Genomic DNA, 22,339 nt, shown 5'->3' with positions numbered 1-22,339 from the left:
CACTCCCCTCCTAGCTGGACAGGGGAGAGAACATATAATAAAAGGCTCATGGGTTGAGATAAGAACAGGGAGAGATCACTCGCCAATTACCATCACAGACAAAACAGACTCAACTTGGGGAAATTAGTTTAATTTATTGCTAATTAAAATCAGAGTAGGGTGATGAGGAAAAAACCCCAAGACCTTAAAACGTGTTCCCCCCACCCCTCCCTTCTCGGGCTTAACTTTGCTCCTGATTTTCTCTACCTCCTCCCCCCCAAGCGGTGCAGGGGGACTGGGAATGGGGGTTGCAGTCAGTTCATCACATGTTGCCTCTGACACCCCTTCCTCCTCAGGGGGAGGACTCCTCGTACCCTGCCCCTGCTCCAGTGTAGGGTCCCTCCCACAAGAGACAGTTCTCTACAAACTGCTCCAGCGCGAGTCCTCCCAGAACAGGCAGCTCCAGTGCGAGTCCTCCATGCGTCACAAGTCCTGCCAGCAAACCTTCTCCCACATGGGCCTCTCTCTCCACATGTCCTGTCGGGAGCCTGCTCCGGCATGGGGTCCCCACAGGGTCACAACCTGTTTCAGGGCATCCACCTGCCCTGGCATGGGGTCCTCACTGGGCTGAATGTGGATATCTGCTCCACCATGGACCTCCATGGGCTACAGGGGACAGCCTGCCTCACCACAGGCTAGATCATGGGCTGCAGGGGAAAAAAATCTCTGCTCCAGCGCCTGGAGCACCTCCTTCCCATCCTTCTTCCCTGACCCTGCTGTCTGCAGAGAATTTTCTCTCACATCTTCTCACTCCTCTATCCCACTGCAGGTTTTTTTCCCCCTTCTTAACTATGTCACCACAGAGGTGTTACCACCATCACTGATGGGATTGACCTTGGCCAGCAGCACGTCCGTCCTGGAGCCAGCTGGCATTGGCTCCATCAGACACAGGGGAAGCTTCTCGCAGCTCCTCACAGAAGCCACCTCTACAGCCCCCCCTGCGCTACCAAAACCTGGCCACACAAACCCAATACACCTCCATTGTCTCTTCCCAGTATGTGTTGAGATCAAATTTGTCAATAACCCTCACAAGATGAAATACACATGTAACAACTACGTATAACCTACTTTTAAGTCTGCTTGGGAGGAGCACAAACACTATGTACATGGTTTTGCAGTAAGGGGAAAAAATTCTGCTCTACAGTAACTCCAGTAAAACAACAGCTAAAAGAAACATCCCATCTAACTACACAGACTTCATAGTCTTAAATTCTGAACCAAGCTATCAACACTTGCAAGGCAAAACACTAAAACAGTACAAAGCACAATTAGTACACAGTCATTACAAAAAAACCCCAAAAATCCTAGGTTCCTAGCACTCCCACAGCGGCTGAAATCTTGAGAAATGTCCAAGTTACCATGAAAATTTCAGACCAAGCTTTTTCTACCTGAATGAGGCTGCAAAGAATGGCTGTTCGCTGCAATGGTACCTTCTTCCAGGCAAGAAGCAGGCTACCTACAGTTACCCACTTGAGCAAGATTCTTCCGAACAGTAAACCTCTCCCCAGCTACCAGTAATCAGAACTGGGGTTATCTTCCTAAGACGAACCACATTTTTATTTAAACTAGTTGCAGCTCTTTATTCCATACCTACACAGAGATCAAGCAGCTGTAGTCCAAACATCTCAAAATACAGAAAATCCTCATGTTTTAGCAAAGACATTTGCAGAGGTGTAGTCCATCCTTTCACAAACAGTCTCGGACAGACTGGAACTCCAGTACACTCATTCCACGATCCTTAGCTTCCCTGCAGGAAGTTTGTCTCAAAGTTCACACAAGCAAAATTCTTTAGAAAGTTGTAAGTAAACTCTGTCAGCCCACAATGAATAGCCTTCAAACCCAGCATATGGGGAAAGCACCTCAAGGCTAATTCTTCTCATAGCAAGTTATTTTAGTTCCTACATTTTCAGCTTCCACTTTCTTCTCTTTTCAGCTGAGAAGCAGAGCAAAGCTATTTCCAGTATTTCACTTCCATCCACCCCCGTAATAGGGACCATTCACAACTCCACGCAGCAGTCCTCATCTTAGATTTCTAAAACTCTTTTTCAGCATCTACCTAAAACCTACTGAAGAAGCAGTAGTCTGTTCTCCTCTGTCAGAACGCCAATTACTGTGAACAGTAGATCATTTTGCAGTGCAACCAGTGCCACTGCACAGCTACCACAACACCATCAATCAGATAGTCACTAGATGGCTCACAGATGACCCCATTAGAGACACTGGCTATTAACATAAAAGTGGCTATAGGAAACTATGCAAGAATATACCGTCCAATTAAGAAAAAAATTGAGTCATACTATACAAAATGCTTGCGAAATGACAGTATAATTAGCAATTAAGTCTTCTAATCACCGTTGATATTTGCAAACCAACAGCATTAACTCCACTCAGCTCAAATCATTATTCATATTCACCAGGCAGGAGGGATTTCAGTACCTCTGCAACTAACAAATTACTGCTCCCCAAGCCATGGCCCTTCAAAAAAAGCTAGAATATCAACAAAGGAGGGAGATGAAAATACACGTGTCATAATGGGAAAGACTGCTACCCATTCCAATTTCTACTTTAACTAATTAGAGTATTTTACAGTAAATTACACTGTAAAAGAATTTAGAAGGATGTGTTGTGAAAACGTGTTTTCAATCTGTTTGTACAATCAAGCTTTATCACAGAGATATTTTTCCCAACAAGACAAGAGAGTATGTGAATATTCTGCAAAGACAAAAACAAATATAATCCAGGATAATTCTTTTCAGTGAAACCAAGTATATGTCATCTACATCCTGTATAGCTACATTAAGTGATCTTCTGAAATTAGAATACACATGTGGAAGCACATAAACCTTTTTTAGCACAGAAACCCTGAAATTGTCTTATTTTGTAATGCTTCCTTCCTCCACTTCTCCCCCTCTGCCCCCCTAGACAAGTTGCTACTGTCAGAACTGTAACTTGAACATATACAAATGGTGAAAACAGTACAAACTAGATGCTTCCTAAAGCAAATGTAAAACCTTTCAAAAAATTCTTGGAACAATACACTATTGATTAGCTGACTGTACGGCGTTAAGCTTTATAAAAGCTGGAAGAACATGAATACATTCTCTGTCCTTGAGTTTTTCAGCTTGCACTTCTGACAAACCCTGAATAATAAGGGGTCGGGAACAGAAGATGAAAATCTTTTGCATAATTACAATACGTAATTAATTCTTCATAAACTAAGGGCAGAAACTATACAATCTGTAGGTTACTTTAAACCAGGAAATCAAACAAATGTGTACCATACTGTCATGAAACACTTCAAATAAGGTTATCAATTGCTTGCAGAACGTGTCCTGTATATATAGCTCTCTGCCAAGAAGTAATCAGAGCAACTATCCCATCCTCGATTAATTGAAATCTACTCTATGATCAAATGAAATGTGTGCACAAATGCCATCTGCTATCACATACCATGTGCTCAGATAGTTTACAGGAGTTTTTACACTAGGATGAAGTTCATTCTTTCCTTTCAACAGCTACAAGGTTCAAGTTTGCTTGATGGTCCTTGGAAAAATGAGCAGAAAACCAACAGAGCTGAGTGCAGAAAAATTATGGACAAAAGGGAGAAGAAATGAAGACTTTTAATAAAGTAAATTCAGAAAAAGACAAGTTAATATAAAGAGCAAAGAAGAACTACTTCAACCAGATCATCACCTTATTCAGTCACATAATTTCGTGTTTTTTTCGTTGGTTGCTTGGTCAGGATTTTTTGCTGATTTTTTGTTGTTGTTTGGTTTGTGGTTGTGGGGTTTATTTTGATTTTGTTTTGAGGTTTTTGGTTGGTTGGTTGGTTTTTTAAGAGCCAGATTATTTCACTAGCTTCAGCTTTTTGGGTTCAATTAACAAGCAGCAGTTAATGACAATTATTCAACAAAATGTTACATGGTGTCCTTCAAGTTTATGATAAATAAATCTGCACTACTAAAACCCAGGCACATTGATTCATACCCTGTCACACAAGAAAAGAGAGCAAATATACACAGCATATAAATTAAATCTCAGTTTTCAATATTATTTCCCAACAACCCTACTTAGGTGGGATATTTCAGACTAGTAGAAAGAAAATTATGCCACTTCTCTAGAATTGTATTTATCTCCAGCTCCATGCTTAAAAAAGTAATTTGACTCAAAACAGTTCAAAGATAATTAAGCAAAGATTTTCACTCACACCGCCTTTACTTCAATGCAAAAGCACTAAATACAAAGCAACTCATAAGAATCAACAGAAGGAGTAAGATGTCCCTAACTTAACTGGATCTTACTATAATTATTACTAGGCACTGCAAAAAAAAAAAAAAATCTCCTCTGAATAAAGAACACTATCAAAGGACTTCTACTTTAAACGAATAATGAAGTCTTACATCTGCCACCAAGCACTGTAAAGCAGAACTGAGGAAAAAAAAAAGCACAGAAAAAGGGTGAGAACATCCCCCCCCTCAATTTTTAGATATTTTACTGAATACATCAAAACAACTTTACAATACTGGAAAACATGTAAAATAACTATATCAACGTATTGAGGCATGGAACGTTACATGCTTGTATGTCATACTTTGTTTTGCAATGCCACCCAGTGGAAGCAATTTAGTATTTCATATACACTCACCTACTAGTGGAAGAGATTACATTAATTTAGTTTCTAGTATTAGCATTCAAAGATCCTCCTAAACCTGCATTGTTTTTTCTTTTAATATTAACAAATATGGGTTTATTATTAATAGCAGCATCATCTCATCGCTGTTGTTGAGCAAAAGTACAAGGCTTGTTAATTCTACTGCAGTATGTTAATAGACTAAACACAAAAACTTACTGCTTAATAAACACATAGCTTGCTGAAAACAAGCATGGACTGACAGATAACATGTAATGAAATATTTTTACCTCATCAAATTACTTACAGAGATGTGAAACGTAAATGGGATCTATCACGCACTACATCGAACAAGATCCAAAAACTAGCAAGGGCATTTGTGAAAGCATCGTTATGGCAATGCCTTGATTTGTAACCTGACCTGTGCCAGCTGCAAGAACCATTTTCTTTAACACTTCCAAGGCAGAACTTGCCTCTACATTATCTTTTTCTTTCTCAGGAACTTGAACTACAACACAAGAACAGATACACGTGTCTGACACCTAAACCTAGATTTATGAACTACAGCTGTAAACGTCTGAAAAAGCCTTAGGTCTAAGCCTAAGTTTCTTAGTATTTCCCATATATTACTTCAAAGACTTTTTTCTATATTTAATTTTTCCAATGGCAAGTGCAAATGGAAATCTCTATAAATGTTTGAAACATATCAGTGCCTTTAGCTCCATAAAAAGACAAATATGCATGTTTTCCATGTAGCATTTCTAACGGACAACGACTTTTCACTGAAGTATAGACCTTCTAGCCTAAACAGGCTGCAAATAGGGCAGTCATCTATTAACACCATTTTCCAAAAGAAGTGATAAAAAAGATAGATGCACATGATCAAAAGGAATGCATTCTCTGCATATTCTCCTCGCTTGCAACGGGTGCTGCATGTTTCAGTGAACATTTACCATGCTCTTCAGCTGTTATTGTACCGAAAAGCATACATTATGTCATATGTATAATGTTTCTACCAAAGAGACAAGATAGAGAGAAAAGGCATGAGGGATATCCACACTGAATAATTCTAAGCCTCTGGAAAAAAAAACAAAAAAAGGCAGCAAGCTACATCTGACCAGTGGAAGTCAAGAGCAAGGTTGTCACTCCTTTAAAAATGTCCTGCATCTTAGGCATGCTCCCTGCTGGAAACAAGGATTTGCCCCACAATCACTGCTTTGGGCTCTGCCAAGATCAGATCAGGGCAGAAGAGGTGACATTAAATGAGCTGCTCTTTCCTCCTTCCCAAAGGTTCAGTGATCTAAAAGAAAGGCTTTACAAAGCATTTAAAAGTTATAGACATAAACTAAGGAAAATAAGGAGAAAAATACACACAATGTAGGATGAAGAGCTGGGAATTTAAGTTATAGTAGTGTGGGACTCATTACTAGTTGAAACATGTTACAAAGATGAGAGATGAGAAAAGATAAATTACTGTGAAAGTTTAGATTAACTAGGATAGAATGGGTAGGAGTAAGGAAGAAATAAAAGAAAAGCATGCAAATCAGAGTATTTAAAAGGGAACATAAGATACCAGAGTTTCACCATACTTCTTCACTGTGACCATACATTTAAGAAACTCACTGGAAAATTCTCCTCTACCACAGGTCTAATAAATAATATTTTGCATTTCTTTCTGCTTCAGCTGCACATCTGACCACAGCAAATTCCTGGGGACCACAGTTTGACAGTTTAAGGCAAATTAGAACCAAACACTAAGTTTTTTTCCTGGTTTTGGCTGGGATAGAGTTAATTTGCCTCCCTGTAGCTGCTGTGTTTCGGTTTTAGTATAAGAAGAATGTTGATAACACTGATGTTTTCAGTTGTTGCTAAGAAATTCAGGACTTTTTTCAGTTTCTTACATCCAGCTCATGAGCAGGTGTGCAGGAGCTGGAAGGAAGCATACCCAGACAGCCAAGCTGGCCAATGAAATATTGCCGTACCATGGATGTTATGCTCAGTTTATGAATGAGGGTTGGCCAGAGGGGCAGGAATCTTCTTTTATGCTCTTTTCGGGAGTTTCAAATATTCTTTTTTTCCTGGGAGTTTGAACTGTTTTGTGAGTTTGGGGTTTTTTGAGAGTTCCATATTCACAAATCCACGAGTTCTGGGTTCCGTGATCGCTGCTCAGGGACTGGCTAAACAACCGGTCACTGGGCAGTGAGAAAAATTGTATTGTACATAGCTTGTTTTGCACACTCAGTAGTAATAGCAGTAGTATGAGCATTCGTACTTCCTTTGTTGTCTTATTAAACTGTCTTTATCTCAGCCCACAAATTTTACCTTTAGTTCATTCTCTTCCCCATCCCTCTGGGGCAGAAGCGGAGGGGTGAGCAAGTGGCTGTCTGGTCCTGGCTGCTGGGTTAAACCACGGCAGTTTTACACGATGGTCAGAAAACAAAGCTCACTAAATATTACTTTAACAGGCCTTCTCACATAGTATTTATTTCTTCTCTCATGCAGTAATCTGAAAAAGCCATGGCCTACACACCACCCATGGTCTCTACAACTCAACCCCTTAGGCCTGCACAACATAAAAATGAAGTTATGGAAGGATGACCTCAGTCTAACACATATGTAGATCACCGTCACCAGGAAATACAAAGTTCAGGTACAGAACATCTCTGTACTGTGAGGAAATTGCCTTGAAGTAAGCAGAAGAAAACCAGCAAGGACAGCATGCCAGCTGTATGGCCTGAGAGCAAGCTGAAATATGAACAAACAAAACATCTAGAAGACAGATACAGGGCCTGGTTTGTTTTTTATTTCATGTTACTGATTTTAAAAAACTACTACAAAGCTTTCCACTCTCCAGTGGACCAATATCTATCTATATATACATACACACACACACACACAGAGAACAGAGTAAGTGACTTGGTACTAATGATTTAGCAGGACAGCCGAGTAAGTTAGACTGAAATGAGTCAGGCTTGTTGTGCTGTGGGAAGCAGAGAAAGAAAAGAACACAGGCACACATACCGATCTTCTATCACACGAGTTACTGTAGCTATTACATAAAATATCTGAATAGTCAAGAACTGATGAGATCCATCTCTCCTTCAGCAACTCCATCATTCAAATATTTTAATAAAAATCTGTAATCCTTATCTATTCCAAACAGGCACACAAGTGACCACCCAAGAACCACATAGCTTGTTTGGCCACAGGCCATCAAATGAAGGACAAACCAAGAGACTGTACCTACGCTACGCTAACTGCAGCCATCTTTAACACAGCTGTAGTACACTCCTAACACACGTACATGCGCATCTGGACTGTCTTTTGGTGACACCTAAATCAGTCTTATAGTAAAAATGTCAAAATAGATAACAAAAATGTTACTCGCACTAAATTTTCCAGTCCTATCATACAGTATCAATCTTATTCACTCCTCATACAGTATCAACCTTATTCACTCCTCCTTCAACACACAACTCACGTACAACTCCCGTCTTACTGCTGACAATTCACCACGGCAAACAGACCTTTCTGACCCTCTGCTAATACAATGTATTCAACACAAAACTAAAGTAACACATAGCTGACAACCCTCTAGACAAGTATATGGGTCAGTAAATACAGAGTGGTAGAGATCAGTCCACACAAATTGTATATTACTGTTCCAGCTTTACCGAAAACTAACTCATCCACTTTACAAAAGACCTCAATTCACCAATCAATAAAGGTAGAATGCTGAGAGATTTCAGGGGCCGTCGCTAAGGCTGTAGGCACATACCCAACATGACTTCGTGCTAATGTTCCTCTTGGTGAATTAGCCCATTAATGGACCAGTACCTCAAACATTAATGACCCTTAGCAGAAAAAGCAGAGCATGGAATGCAGAGCCCGAAGACCCTCTGAACTTCGGGCAGAGTTAAAAAAAAAAAATAGCTAATTTGCTGAAGTTTGTACAAGATTCTTATTTCATACCTATTCCTCTGAACCGCGTGTACACCACCACTCTGACCGCCTCAGCTGGTCGTCTGGCCTCACCACCCGTGCACAAGCCAAGACCAGATTTCGCACGGAGATTTCCTGACCCGCTTCGAAACTCAGCTCAGCCTCGCAGGAGCAGACAGCCGCCAGGCGGCGATGCGACAACGCCCAGGGACCCCAGCCCACCAGGGAGCCCCGTGTGACCCCAGGGCAGGACCAACCACACCACCGCAGCCGATTATCACGGGAAAACCCGAGGCGGAGCGCCGAGCCTTCCAAGCGCCCGCCGTTCCCCGCAGAAGGCCGGCGCGCAGGCCCCCCGGCGAGGCGGCCAGGCTTCCCCCGCCTCAGGGCACGGTTCCGCCGAAGGCTGCCGGGCCAGGACGTGGAGCCCCGCAGCAGGAGGCAGGGAAGCGCGGATGGACGCGGTGCGGCCTCCCCCCCCGCCGCAGGGTGAAGGGGAGGCCGGCGGGCTCACACCGCCCCCCCCTCAGCGCCGCGCTCGCCGCCGCAGCCACCCTCGCTCCTCACCCGCGTCGAGCCCCAGCTGGTAGCAGGCCAGCGGCTCCAGGGACAGCTTGTAGCCCTCGAACTTGGGGTCCAGCAGCAGGCGCTTGACCCGCAGCGAGCAGTGCGCGGCGCCCGCCATAACTCCGCCGCCCACCGCTCGGCGCGCGCCGTCGCAGAGCACCACGGGAAGGGCCCCGGGGCACGCCGGGAGTCGCAGTCGGCGGGCGGCGGCACCTCCCCCGGGCAGTGCTTCCCGGCGGCGCCCGCGCGCGAGGGGGGGGGGCAGGGCAGGGCACGCGGCGGGCCGCGCGTGCGCCAGGCAGCCCCGCCTCCTGCGCCGGGTGAGTAGGGGCTGCGCCGGGCGAGTAGGGGCTGCGCCGGGCCTGGGCCGGAGCCGAGATCTGAGCCTGAGGCTGAGCCTGAGCCTGTCCCGCGCCCTCGCTCTGGCTGCGGCGGGGGAGCCGCTGGGTGGGCCGGGCGGGGGAGGTGGGAGGGCCGGGCTGTGGGGAGGCCGCGCCTGGGCGAGCGGCCCGGTGAGCCGCCCGTCCCCGCGGGGCTGGGGCAGACGGGCAGGCGGAGGCCGTGCCGGTGGTGGCGGGCGCTCCGGCCGTTCCTCCGGGGATGTGCAGGTGGGCCTGGGACCGCGTGTCGTTCTGTGCGAGTGGCTCGCGTTGCGTTGCGTTGGTGAGGCCGGCGTTTGCCCGAACTCTTCCCCGCCCCGTGCAGGTCTGTGGAACGGCTCCGTTTCCAAAATGAACAAAGATGCCCAGATGAGAGCGACCATTAACCAGAAGCTGATAGAGACAGGAGAGCGAGAACGGTAAGCAGGCTTCCCGCTCCCTGCCAGCGAGGGGCTTTAAATGGTGTCAGACATGAACTGTACCTGGATGTAAGGATTGCATAAACTTAACTCCATATTCTTCAAATGTCTGCACATGAAAGTCTTCCTTATTATATAAAGCTGTATGAAAAAAACCCGACCTTATTTTTGCCTTTGAACAGTTTTATTGTCGTTTTGCACTTGGAAAGCTGCAGAAATAAAGGGTGGGGTCGTTGGCTTATGAACTCTAAAGCTTATTCTTATTCCAGTGTTTTGTGTGGGAAGGCTCATGGTTCATATAAAAGTGACCACTAAATGCAATTTCTTGCAGTTAAACCTTGCTATTTCCTGATAAAGAGAAGGAGATAAAACTTTGCTAGTAAGTTTCTCTTGTGCTTTGATCTCTTCCCTTGTTAGGGAACGGAATGTACAGTGGAACACATTAAAGTGCACTTGTGCAAGCCATTGTAGAGATCCCAATAAAGGCAGATAAGTAAATTACACAGTGTAGCGTGGCAGCTAGTTTTGGCCTTTTGTTGTCTCTTCAGTCTGTTCTGTTTGCATTGTATTTGCATATCACTGGCATGCTTATGACGTTTCGCTCCTCATCATTTCACTGTATTTGTAGCACCATGCACCGAAAGCTTTATTTCCTTCATTTTTCGAGGCCTGTATGAGAAGGAATTGTCTCCCTAGGTCATCACGTAGCCCTGGGCCTAGTGTAACCTTTTGTAGACTGACACCACGTCTGTGCTCTGCTTCTTTCCTGGTTGTGAGCGTCCCCTTGGAGATGGCACAGAGCTTCAGCAGACCAAGCAGTTACTTGAAATGGTATTGGGACCTATTTTACTCTAAGAGTAGGAAGAATTTTGACAGGATGTCATAAACTGTATTATAAACAAGCTTTATCAGACCCGTACTATGATCAGAGACAGAGCACTCGGATTTCTTGAGTTAAGAAATATCCAGAAGCAGTGAATTTTACCTGTGTTGTTACTGTACTTTTTTTGTCGTCAGTTCGTCTGCTCTCTTCACAGGTCACTGAGTAAAAGGGACTAGACCAACACAATTCAGCCTCTTGCTACGGTCCCTTCATTCATAAAACCAGAATTTTGCTAGAGTTATTTCAGATGGTACAAAATAAGTAGGCTTGCTATGGAGATATTAAAGCTTATTTTATCATGTCGTACTTTCATTTTCCCTTCTTGTGTTTTTCAGTACCAATTTTCACTTTTTTAACTGTCTTTCAATATTCTGATATATGTCATAGATGTATCATTGTGGCAGATTGTTGGATGTCTTCTCTGTTTAATATCTGAATCTTTGTTGCTTATACTTGTAATTGCTAACCACACATAGAAGGATAAGATACATGATCCCTTTGTCTTCACCCAACACGAGGTATAGTATAACTGGGGAGAGAAACCTGCAGGTGAAGACAGTAGTACAGAATTCTCATTTCAGAAAGGGGGGGGGGAAAGGTGTTACTTATTTTGAAGGCCTGGTTTCATGTGAAATATTCTGACTTTGAAAGTTAGCATACATTTGCTAACAGAGTAGACACAGGCAGTTCAAGTGATTCAAGGGCTCTTTTCTGTGGCTGCAGCATCAACGCTGCCTGAAGAAATACTGTGAATTAGCTCCTGAGGTGCCAACCCCTTGTAGTCCAACATGGTAAACTGAAATGGGTACTCATTTGGGTTAGGGTTCCCACACTGCTCAGCCTTTTCTGCTGCTGGTCTGGGAGTTCTGCTGTGAGTAGGAATTGTAACCTTAACTTTCACACTGAAGCATATTTAAGCTGTCAGGAATGTTTGCTGTTCCTAACAAGTTTGTTTATTGTCTTAACAGCCTTAAAGAGTTGCTGAGAGCCAAATTGATTGAATGTGGCTGGAAGGATCAGTTGAAGGCACACTGCAAAGGTAACGGTGGTCAAATAACTAATATACTTTGCAGCCAGCTGAGGGTCTGGCCAAATAAAAGTCCCAGATGAAAGCTTTACTAGTCAATTTAAATGAGACTTGGGCAAAAGGAAAGCATCCCTGGCAGTTGGTTTTGCATGCAAGAAAGCATCTTCCTGTCCTGGCAAAAAAAAAAAAAAAAAAAAAAAAAATCTTATTCTCTGATCTGAAACTTGTTAAGCTTCTGAGAAAAGTATGGGAATTGGTTCCCTAAATATTCATCATGATAACAGCTTATTGTTTTGAGAGAGATCACTTCCTTGCCACAGGAGAATAAAAACCGAGATAATGGAAAATGGAGCAAATACAGTGGTATGCCACTTAGAAATTTTAGAGAACTTTGTTGTCTGCGTATGGGACAGAAAGAAGTGCATACTCTTTCTGAATACAATTCTTGAAAACAAGATCATCTACTCAGATAAGAGAAAACAAGCAGATGAGCCTCTGGCGGGGTGTTGGTAGCTTGTTGTAGAGCCTCTTGCCATGGTGGATTAGGGCCAATAATTGAGGATTAATTTCTGCAGGGAAGGCAGCCGAGAAAAACAGTTTACAAATAGTCCATGTGATGTCAGTTCAGAAAACATATTTAGTGTCTTGGCAACAATTAATCGTATGTACTGACGTATAGTTAAAAACATTCATGTAAAGACAAAATCCTTCAGGTGTATGCTGCTGAATTGAGGTTTCTTCTTAGCATTGACTTCTGCATTTTTCAGTAGCCTTCAAGGCACTATAACAGGACAATTTGTTTAAATACTGGTATGTATTAATCATACAGTATATCTTAATCATAGCTTTTATTTTGCTGTAGATGTATACCTTTTTTTCAGATATGCTTTTTTACTTTGCTGAAATACAGAGAGATGTTATTTAAACCAGTTGGGAAGAGTAGTATTTACTGTCTCTGTGCTCTCCTTTGTTGTATGTTCCAATTGCATCTCTTTCTCACTATTATGTAAATAACATGTTTGAAGAGATAATCAGACCAACTTGTGAACTGCTACAACACTCCAGTAATATGCACATCTGGTAACACTCAGATAGGCTTAAATTTGGTAACGTTTCATTTTGATACACAAGCTGATCAAGATGCATCAGCAGTGCAGTATGGTTCCCATCCTTAAACCTATGGTATGAATGAGAGACTAAATCCATTGTACAATGCAGTGTAGGTACTGAGTGGTTAACCTCCGTTTAGGTCACAAGCTACTTCATCTTCTCAGATGACCTATGCATACAGGTTTTGTCTTCTAATGAATGAATTAAAAGACTAAAAATACCTGTCTTGGTCTTCCCTAGATGTCATTAAAGAAAAAGGATTAGAACATGTTACTGTTGATGATTTGGTGGCAGAAATCACTCCGAAAGGCAGAGGTAAGAAAATGCAAACACAGATGTGATAGTACAGCAACAAACATACCTACCTGTGTTTCATTAATATTTTGAAAGCAGCACTATGAACTTGCCTGTGTTGGATTCAAGGAAAAATGTTAACAGCTTGATATTAACTACAAATAAACCACATGAATTTGTATAGCGTAACAGCCATTCAAAATCTGTGACGAGCTGTGTGTGTAGACTAGTTTTGCAGGTTGAGTTATTTAGTCATGAGTCTGTATTCATCTTTATAATTGACTTAATGGTACCAAGAAAACTTGGGGTGTGAGAGGTTTTAAAATTCCAAATCTTTGTAAGATGGGAAATCTGAACTGACAGTACAAGTGTAATGGGAAGTGGGAAAAGGAAAGGACATAGCATACAGAGTCAGGAAAATCAAATCTCTTAAGGAAATACTGCAGTCGTCTTTGTGTCGTTCTTGGACTCTCGAACAGACTTTGGTGTTAGTGGGAGAAACTTCATTAAGTCTTAAATAAAAATAGGCCTTCAAAATAAATTGCTGAAGACCCTTACTCTAAGGTCATGGCTGAGATATTTTTTTTTTGTCTTAAATTTGTGAAAAGTACGATTATCAAACTAGTTTCTGATTATTACATCCTGTTTACTGTTGAATAATCCTTTCCCTGAAACTTTCCAATTTTCCTGGCTGTGGCTAGGCAGAAAACTACCAATAACAACAGTGTTTTCAACAGACTTCAATTTTAGCCTGTTGCAAACAGGAGAATTGTAGATATGCTACATGAAAATCAAGTAGCTTCAGTTACTTTAGGTACTAACAGAATTGCAAGAACAAACAAAGAATAGAAGTAGCTGTTGTAAAAGGCTGGTATCAGCATATTTTCCATTTTGCCTTTTTCACTGCTTGTTTTCTTGTTTGTGTTTCAGCCCTGGTACCAGACAGTGTAAAGAAAGAACTCCTGCAAAGAATAAGAACCTTCCTTGCCCAGCATGCCAGTCTTTAACTTGGACGTTCATCTGGGATACAGTGTTTCCATTTCTGTATTATGTCAGTCATGTCAGGATTGGAATGCAGTTTCCATACGTGAGGATGGACAGTCTTTTTTTTTTTTTTTTTTTTTTTGTATGATGAGTTGAAGTTTCTTTGCACTGCATTGATTTCTTAAACTTGGTGTTATTTTAATAAAAAATTTTGTGGACTCGTGGTTCTAAGGCTCTTCTCTCTGTGTATTCACTGTAATGTGGTGTCACCTATTCCAGTTTTTAATAATCTATAATTTTATACAGTTGTGCAAACTTGCTCAGATTTGCAAAAAAGAAGCGTGATTAACAAGGATGTTAACTAGAAATGTAGATGGGGAGAGAAGCTCTGTGGAAAATGAGATATGACACACTACTGAGTATATCCTTTCTAGTGTTCCCTGAGCAGCTGGTCAGCGTGATGAAGTTACGACTCTGTGACACCGCTGGTGGCCTTCCTCTCGGTACGTCTTTGCTAGAGAGCGAGTGGTTTGAACTCTGACGAGTGTTGCAAATACTCACTCGGTGATTCACAGGAGGATGAAGTCTTCTGACAAAAAAGGCAGTCATGTCTATTGTCAATAATTCTCGCTTCACATTCACTTTAATGAAAAAGAGTCACTATTCTGACCAAGGACTACTGTTCTCTAGCTTTGCCCGTATTACTGGTAATTTTTAATTATGTGGGTCTTTGGGGTCTTTTGAAATTGGAGTGTGATACGGTAATTTGCCACCATAAGTCTCTCAAGATGATACATTTTAAATTCTCCTACTTTGAACTGCACCATGAGCCTGGCCTATAAGTACCTGCAAAAATACAGTTGAGGAAGGGAGAGTGTAATAAATGTATACATATAAAATTTGTTCTCAAACCGGCTGATGGAGAAAGAGGAGAAGCCCTGTGATGAGTGGATTAACTTCGTTCGTGAAATCGCATGTGGGTGTTAGAGTTTCTTTTGCAACTTAAGCTGGAGCCGAAGACATCCGGAGGAGTGAACAATAAGTAAGGGAATGGCCCATCTGCTCATCAGCAAAGGAATGGCTTGGGGGATGAATGAGCAGACAGCAGGACGCCTGAGAAAGACTTCGGCCTTCATCCCAACGACCACCTAGCAACTAGTCGCGCAAGCGCAAACACAACGCAGAGAATACCAAAAGTCACGTATGCAGGAAATGGGAACTCCATAAAAAGAGGGGTTGCATCTGTTATTGGTGCGAACCGTTGGCAGAGCACTGACTCCCCGGTCGCCCAGCGCTGTTTTGCTCTTTTATCGGTTCCTAATAAATTCACTTTGATTAATGAGAAATTGGCTTCTCAATTTGATTTGAGCACGAGCGTCTATAACAGAGAGGATCAGGAGGGGGACTTTGAAGTTTCTTTTTTGGCAGCTTCAGTTGGAGTTTTGCAAACTGCCCTCTGCACAATCTCAGTTTCTACTCATTTGGTTGAGTATTGAAAACAATGGGTAACGCTCAGGATTCAGCCAGAACATTATTGTCCTGTCCAGGTTTTTTTCGCACACTGAAAAATAAGATGGTCTGTGCTGTTAGAGGTTCCATACCTAGAGCATATACGGACAGACAGATGCGTTAACTACTTTTTCTTCAAACAGCACCCAGAACTACATAGCCAAGAAGTGACAATTTAGGATGGATGTGAATTACCTCAGCTGTGAGCATACAATTTTTTTAGATGGCAGCCCTATAGATATACTGTAGTAGCAAATTCAGCATGGTCTTTTTGTAGACAAGCCTGTAAAAAACTAAAATCAGTTTGTAAAGTGACATTGAAATAATGGGTCAGATAACAGCTAGAGTAAATCGGTATAGCTCTAGATGGGCACTAATCCAAATTCTATGTGACAGTGAATTGAACGGTCCTACTGCTGTCAGTGAAAGACCAACAGGGAAAAATGAGTTTAGCCTCTCCCTTAGTCGGGCCCTGGGGGTCTCAAGCACACAACGAACTGAAACTGCTTAGATTCTAATTTATTTGATAATTATTTCCCCATGAATACTTCTCCATATTGAGAGAGTCCAGTCAAAAAATGTTATAAAACAGTAACATCACCAAGAAATTCTGCTGAGATGTCAAACTGACATCTTAGAACCTTACTATTTTGCCATTGCAGGTTTTTAATTTTTTTTTTCTTCTTCTTCTATTCTTTTTCCCATTCTTCTTAATTCTTGTTTACTGCCATAACATTTCAGTACGGAACTTTATCACTTGGAGAACAAGTATGTCTGAAGACTGTATAAATCCATCAGTGCTATTAAAAAATTATTGCTACTTCTCAGTTCTTCTCTCTGGAAGGACCTTTGGGGTGACAGCTCTGCACTACCTATCCCATGTCCTCATCTCTTCATTCACGTAATGGAATATGTTTAATTATAGTGATTGTGGTACCTTGATAATTTGGCTCTAACTTACTTAGTGACTGAGTTTTCGCTGGAGCAATGAATGAAGAATATCCAATGCTTTTACCTCCTGGCTCTTTAAATTTCTAAATATTTGCAGTTTAAATCAGAATTGTGTTCTATTTGGCCTGTTTTTCTCAGCTATTCAGTTTCTACAAGAAACAGCTGTGGTTGCAAGGCCAAATTTGTAATTACTGGAGCCCAAAATGAAGCAAAACACTTTCCTTTCCTCATCAATAATTTACACTTCATCGGTTTATGGTAATGAATAGGTTAATCAGCATCTGCTTGGAATGAGAAAAGGCTTAATCTCACTTAAGTGTATTTCACATTCACAGTGGTGCTTTCCTCCTAACAGTATGATTCTTAAAAATGTTCTGTTACAACTAGTGAAGTGATTTAGTAGTAGATCATAAAAAATTCCCCTCTAAGAAATCCCTGCTGATTTCTTTTTGTTGGAATTACTAGGGAAGAGGTTATCCATTCTCTCAATCATTGATCAGGAGGTAAAGTATCGAGTTGCTGCTGATAAAATCTGCGGCTGGCAGCCTGTGGGTGAATACCGACAAGGGCAGAGCAACCTGGCCTCTTGCGTTGGCTGGCTCCCATCAGCTGCCTGTGTACAAAGTCAGTGCAAAGCTGAGTTTTCACATTTAGTGCAGAGGGCAAAAGCAACACTTAATTCCCTGGAAAGCAATGACACTGGAAATCATAGTGAAAAGCTTTTGTGGGATCTTTGAATATGTATGAACAGAGACGAGCATAACACTGTTCGTAGCTTTGTATGCCGCACTGGTGAGGCTGACACTCATGATGTACAATTGGCAATCTTAAAAGGAAAAAATGGAGTACTGAAAAGAGAAAAAGGGATTATTGAGGGCTGGCACTGCTGGTTAAGTTTTCAAAATCTCCCAGTGTTAGTTTATTGAAAAGAAAGCTGATTGATTGATAGAAAATCTGGTTGTGGTGTATCAGAACCTCCTCAGGAAGAAAGCAGGAAAAAAAGGGTACTTTAACAGAGAAAGGCATAAACCAGTCGATGGAAATAGAAGTCAGAGAAATTCAAATTTAAAACAACATGGCATTTGTAAAAGTACAGTGACTTAATCACTGGAACAAACTATGAAGAAATAGGCTGGATCCTTCATTTTTCAGTGCTTTTCTGAGTACAAGATGCCTTCCTGGAAGAGCTGCTTTAGCTTGGGGTTACTCAAACTTTCCAGAAGTGCAGTATTCACCTGTGAGTGTTCCCTGGAGCTGGGAGCAGCAACTCAGTTTCTTCCAGCTGAGAGAAAGGAAAACCAGAATAAATACTCGTGTTTATACGTCTGCTGCCTTGCGAAAGGAACTGAGATATCCCCAAAAATGTAAGGTCCAGAGCGGTTCACTGACTTACATAAATGTCCTCTGCTTTTTAACTCCTCTGTTCTGGAGAAGCTGAGCAGCATCTTAAACACTATTCTCAAACACTTTCCAGGGTGAACCTTTTAACAAATCCTATGGACTGCAGTTTCCATAAAGAGAAATGCTGCTTTAGTTGAACACATGCAGAAGTTACTAGCCCCAGTACAGGTGTAACTGGGTGTCATGTAATGTCCTCAGAATCTGCAAGAGAAGTGGCAGTAGCAGTTGAGCATAACATAGTTTTTTTTGTAACTTGGACTGAAAAATGCTTCTATCTAGCTAATCTGTTTGTTAACTTTTTCATGCGCATTTCATTCTGAGATAAGCTTCTGCCCAAATACCGGATCAGTTTGCTAATATTTGAGCAGTTCGTATTAGATTTAAAAATATCTGTTTACATAATTTTTGCAAGGGAGTGTTTCATCAAATAGTTGACAGATGGAAGAGGGCTGTTCTTTCTCTGTTGAATAATGATCAGAAAGAGTATTATCTATGCCTGTTTTTTGCCTGCTGACTGCTGCAATGATAAAGATGACTTACAATGCTTCCTCGCTATCATGAGGTAAACAGGAAATCTTGATGAAGAAGGAAAAAATGTATTTATTTCACTTCCTCATTTCCCTTCTTTGATTGCTGTCTCCTCTAGACTATATATACAAGGTTACGCATTTATATTCAAAACCAGTTGTTGGCTTCCCCCCTCCCCATCAAAACTGGGATCCAGATGACCCAATCCAAATTTTACCTTGACAGTAAAGTTCATCTGAAGCTGGCATTGATTTTAGTCAGATTTTGAGAGCTCAGCACTTCCAACAGCCACTTAGGCTTGGCATGTAGGTGCTTAGGTAAGACCTTGAGTTTTGAAGTTTCTGAGCTATGAACATAGGTCTTTTTTTGCTGAACTGGATTGTTTTAAAGTGGGAAAAGGGAGGATTCATGATTAATTTAAGGATTTTTTGTTCTGCTAAGTCCTTTTCCCAACTTTAGAACAATTCTTCTTGAAATGAGATGATTAGATCTGGCAAAGGGCATGAAAAAGAAAAGAAACTCACAGTTTAACAATAGGAAGAAATTCTTCTAACAAATGCTGAAGTACGAAGAAACAAATAACAGCTTCATGATTCTCCCCTCCTCAAAAAGAAAAAAAAAACCAACCCAAACTAGAAAGAAAGTTCTTTGTTTTCCTAAATGCTTTCCCTAACAAAACTTCATGACTTTATCTTTCCACGCCATGCACTGTCTCCTGTTTTCCTAAATGGAAATCATACACATGCAGACATGCACAAACAAGCATAACCATGTAGATAACTACTTTGATAAAGCAACATGCTAGATACTCAAGTATTTAGAGGATTTGAATTCAAATCATATCATAGAACAGTTTGGGACAGAAGGGACCTTAAATATCACCCATTCCAAGCCCCCTGCCATAAGCAGGGACACCTTCCACTAGACCAGGTTCCTCAAAGCCCCATCCAACCTGGCCTTGGACACTTCCAGGGAGGGAGCATCCACAACTTGTCTGGGCAACCTCCAAATGCTAACACTATGCCTAGGGTCCATCTTCTAATAACGTGAACTTAGTGCATAGAATTCTTTTTTCCTTAATAAGAAACAAAAGAAAGGAATACTACAAAGGAATGGAAAATGCTTGTAATGATGGAACTGCCCCCTCTCATCTAGAGTTTCATGACAGTTAATGATGAACTTTCAAGGAGCAGAATATGAATTTGTAGCAGCAATATAGAAATTTACTTCTGAATTCGATACTAAAACCCTGCAGTTTTTCTGTGGTTGAAACTATAAAAACTCTACTTTGACCAGAATCAAACCCTTGTCAAGGGTAAAATCTCTTCTGCAAATGTAAAACTCCAGCTGCTGCACAATTCAACAAGACCGTAATTGAGGAAAGGCACCTTTAGATAAAAAAGCTATTTGTAGCTGAACTGTGAGAGAGCACACAAGTAAATGAAGCACATATGCCATAGGAAGGAGAATTCGTATTGAGAGACTGTATCCCTTTTATGTACAGAATGACGTTATTAAATAGAAACATGAATGTATCAGGATGACATCTACCTAGTGGCTGTGAAACAACCAGCCGTGAAGTGGTGGAAACTGCTTTAGATGTAAAGAAGCAACACTAGCAAACTTAGAAATTGTCAGATGATATGATTGTTTAATCCTTAGTGTCCTGGGTTTGGCCAGGACAGGGTTAATTTTCACCGGACTCCAGGAAGGGGCACAGCCGGGGGGTGAGGGCTGACCCCACCTGGCCAAACAGAGCCCGGTATTCCATACCATGTGCCGTCACGCTGGGTTCCGGTGGCGGGGGGGGGGGCTGGGGGTGGCGGGAACTCTCTCGCGCTCGGGAGCGTGCTGTGCCTGTGCGGTCCGAGAGAGCGGGTCTGTTTTTGTCGTGTTTTCTCCTTATTTGTACCATTGTTGTTCCTGTTTCCCTCTGTTTGCTGTTCTGTTAAACTGCCCTTATCCCGACCCACCAGTTTCTGCCTCTTTCTTTTCATTCTCCTCCGCACGCCGGCGGGGGGAGGGGTGGCCGCGTGGCGCTTTTGTTGCCGGCGGCAGCCGAAACCAAAACACTTAGTATCTGTAAAAGAAAAGAAAAGCATTATTTAGAAAATTTAGTTCCCTAACAAACTTCATTAGTTTACTGTAGCAGTACTACATTTGCTGTAGCATTACTGAATTCGCTGTGGCAATGAAATGTCTAAGATTTAAGATCTCTTTGGGAACTGATCCAAAGGAATCCAAGTTAAAAGCTTAAGAGCTAAGTGTTCATGATGGTTTTGAACAGAGAAGTATTTATCCCTGCAAACATTTCTTTTAGAAATTAAGTTATGTTTATATTATTCCTAAATTTGAAGTTGCATAATTATGTTTTTTTATGAAGACAGTTATTCTTCATTAGCGGTCTGCCAATTTCCAGTTTTTTTTTTTCCATTAATGCAACAGCCACACGCAGGTCTGTTGTGCATTTAGGGGGACAGTGTGGATGAGCCACTCTGGCAGTTTTTGTATTAAGTGTGGGTGTTTATATGCGTATTTTGAAATGTTTCATTTTCAGTGTAGCATATTCCCCATTGAGTATATAGACTGTAATACCAAAAATTGAATGTATTATCAAAGAAAATGTCACCAGTTATCTTCTTAACCTGACCTCTCCCCATGTGCCATGCTTGCAGTTCTGCTTTTAGGTGTGAATGCAGATGAAGATTATTTTCCAGTTTTGGCTTTAGACAGAAAGCTATACTGACAGACGTAAATCTTTGCTACACAAATGGTTTTGAAAGTGCTCAAAATTAAAACCAGCATTGCATATATTGAGTAGCTTTTATTGAATGCAGGTCCTGCAGGCATAAGGGTGTCAGTCCCCACCTGAACAACACTGTAGGAGTGCCGCCCTTCAGCTCGACCACAACTGTGCCCTGATTCGCTGTGGACTCTGTTCACCCTGGACCAGTAGACAGACTCCCTGGCTTGTCCTCAGATCTGCCTCATCACCAAGAACTTGCCTGACAGGCTGGACTCTGAGGTGCCCCCAGCCTGCCCTGCTCGGGTCGTGGCTGGCAAGGCCCTGCCTTGCTGCCAGCCAGATCATGCTTGGCTCCTTGTCCCTTTGGGACCTGCTTCCTGATGAAGAGTTGGGGATATGGAGTTACAGTGTCTTGTCAGGACATGGTAAGAGGGAAATGAACGAACCCTGTATGATACCAGTGCCTCCCCACAAGAGCCCTACCCCTAGCATCCATCTCCTCACTGCCTGAAGCAATGGTACCGAAAACAGCAGCCACAAGGGCAGGGTACCCACCTCTCCCCAAGCAATGTCTGGGTCAGCACCTCTCTCATCACTGCAGTGGAGCTGGCGAATAACTCCTCCCTCCATGCACCAAACAGCTGTAAGAGGAGAGGCTGCACGCTGGCCAAGGACCTGTGTTACCAGGGTACCTATTCAACACATGGCAGAGGAGCACTTAATGTTGTCCTTTGCCTTGCACTACTGAAATAGTGGCTCCCACTCCTACCCCTACCGCTAACCCCTTGTCAAGTTCTTCTACTGAAGCTGTTCCTCTCTGAATGTAGGAGTTTAGCATTTACTGGTGAAGGATGCGAGTGAAAATAACTTTCTAGTTCCAGGGAGTGGTTTAGAATAGGTCGCAGCAGGAATTGAATCCCAGATCTCCC

The 22,339-nt window shown here is 42.1% G+C and overlaps 2 protein-coding genes across 4 annotated transcripts in view; one reads left to right on the top strand and one right to left on the bottom strand.

Annotated features, from left to right (window-relative positions):
• The window catches only part of NUDCD1 (NudC domain containing 1), a 52,158-nt gene extending 42,837 nt beyond the window's left edge, over positions 1–9,321 (bottom strand). Inside the window, exon 1 of one of the 2 annotated variants that reach the window (XM_075415675.1) lies at positions 9,179–9,321. In XM_075415675.1, the coding sequence (XP_075271790.1) occupies positions 9,179–9,296 (118 nt within the window). In that variant the 5' untranslated portion in view covers positions 9,297–9,321. Of the gene's footprint in view, positions 1–3,489; positions 3,553–9,178 lie in introns of those variants that run through there. The other variant, XM_075415676.1, reaches the window with a different exon arrangement.
• A 102-nt stretch (positions 9,322–9,423) lies between these two features.
• On the top strand, positions 9,424–14,506 carry ENY2 (ENY2 transcription and export complex 2 subunit). 2 transcript variants are annotated; one of them, XM_075415673.1, is made up of 5 exons: positions 9,424–9,498; positions 9,884–9,977; positions 11,829–11,899; positions 13,238–13,312; positions 14,222–14,506. In XM_075415673.1, exons 2-5 carry the CDS (start codon positions 9,910–9,912, stop codon positions 14,296–14,298), a joined length of 291 nt encoding a protein of 96 aa, XP_075271788.1. In that variant the 5' UTR covers positions 9,424–9,498; positions 9,884–9,909; the 3' UTR covers positions 14,299–14,506. The 2 variants fall into 2 exon arrangements, with proteins under 2 accessions (XP_075271788.1, XP_075271789.1); XM_075415674.1 differs by lacking the exon at positions 9,424–9,498 and adding an exon at positions 9,661–9,786.
• The last annotated feature ends 7,833 nt before the right edge of the window (positions 14,507–22,339 follow it).

This window comes from Opisthocomus hoazin, chromosome 3 (assembly GCF_030867145.1).
Source record: "Opisthocomus hoazin isolate bOpiHoa1 chromosome 3, bOpiHoa1.hap1, whole genome shotgun sequence".
NCBI classification, from domain to species: Eukaryota; Metazoa; Chordata; class Aves; order Opisthocomiformes; family Opisthocomidae; genus Opisthocomus; species Opisthocomus hoazin.
Note: the sequence above shows the minus strand (reverse complement) of the source record. Positions and strands in the feature narration are given on the sequence as shown.

Bases quoted from the DNA above. Each gene is read 5' to 3' on its own strand.
- ENY2 (XM_075415673.1), top strand. From the start codon at position 9,910: ATGAACAAAGATGCCCAGATGAGAGCGACCATTAACCAGAAGCTGATA. The intron at 11,900-13,237 runs GTAACGGTGGTC...GGTCTTCCCTAG, and splicing joins GTTGAAGGCACACTGCAAAG to ATGTCATTAAAGAAAAAGGA. The intron at 13,313-14,221 runs GTAAGAAAATGC...TTTGTGTTTCAG, and splicing joins AATCACTCCGAAAGGCAGAG to CCCTGGTACCAGACAGTGTA.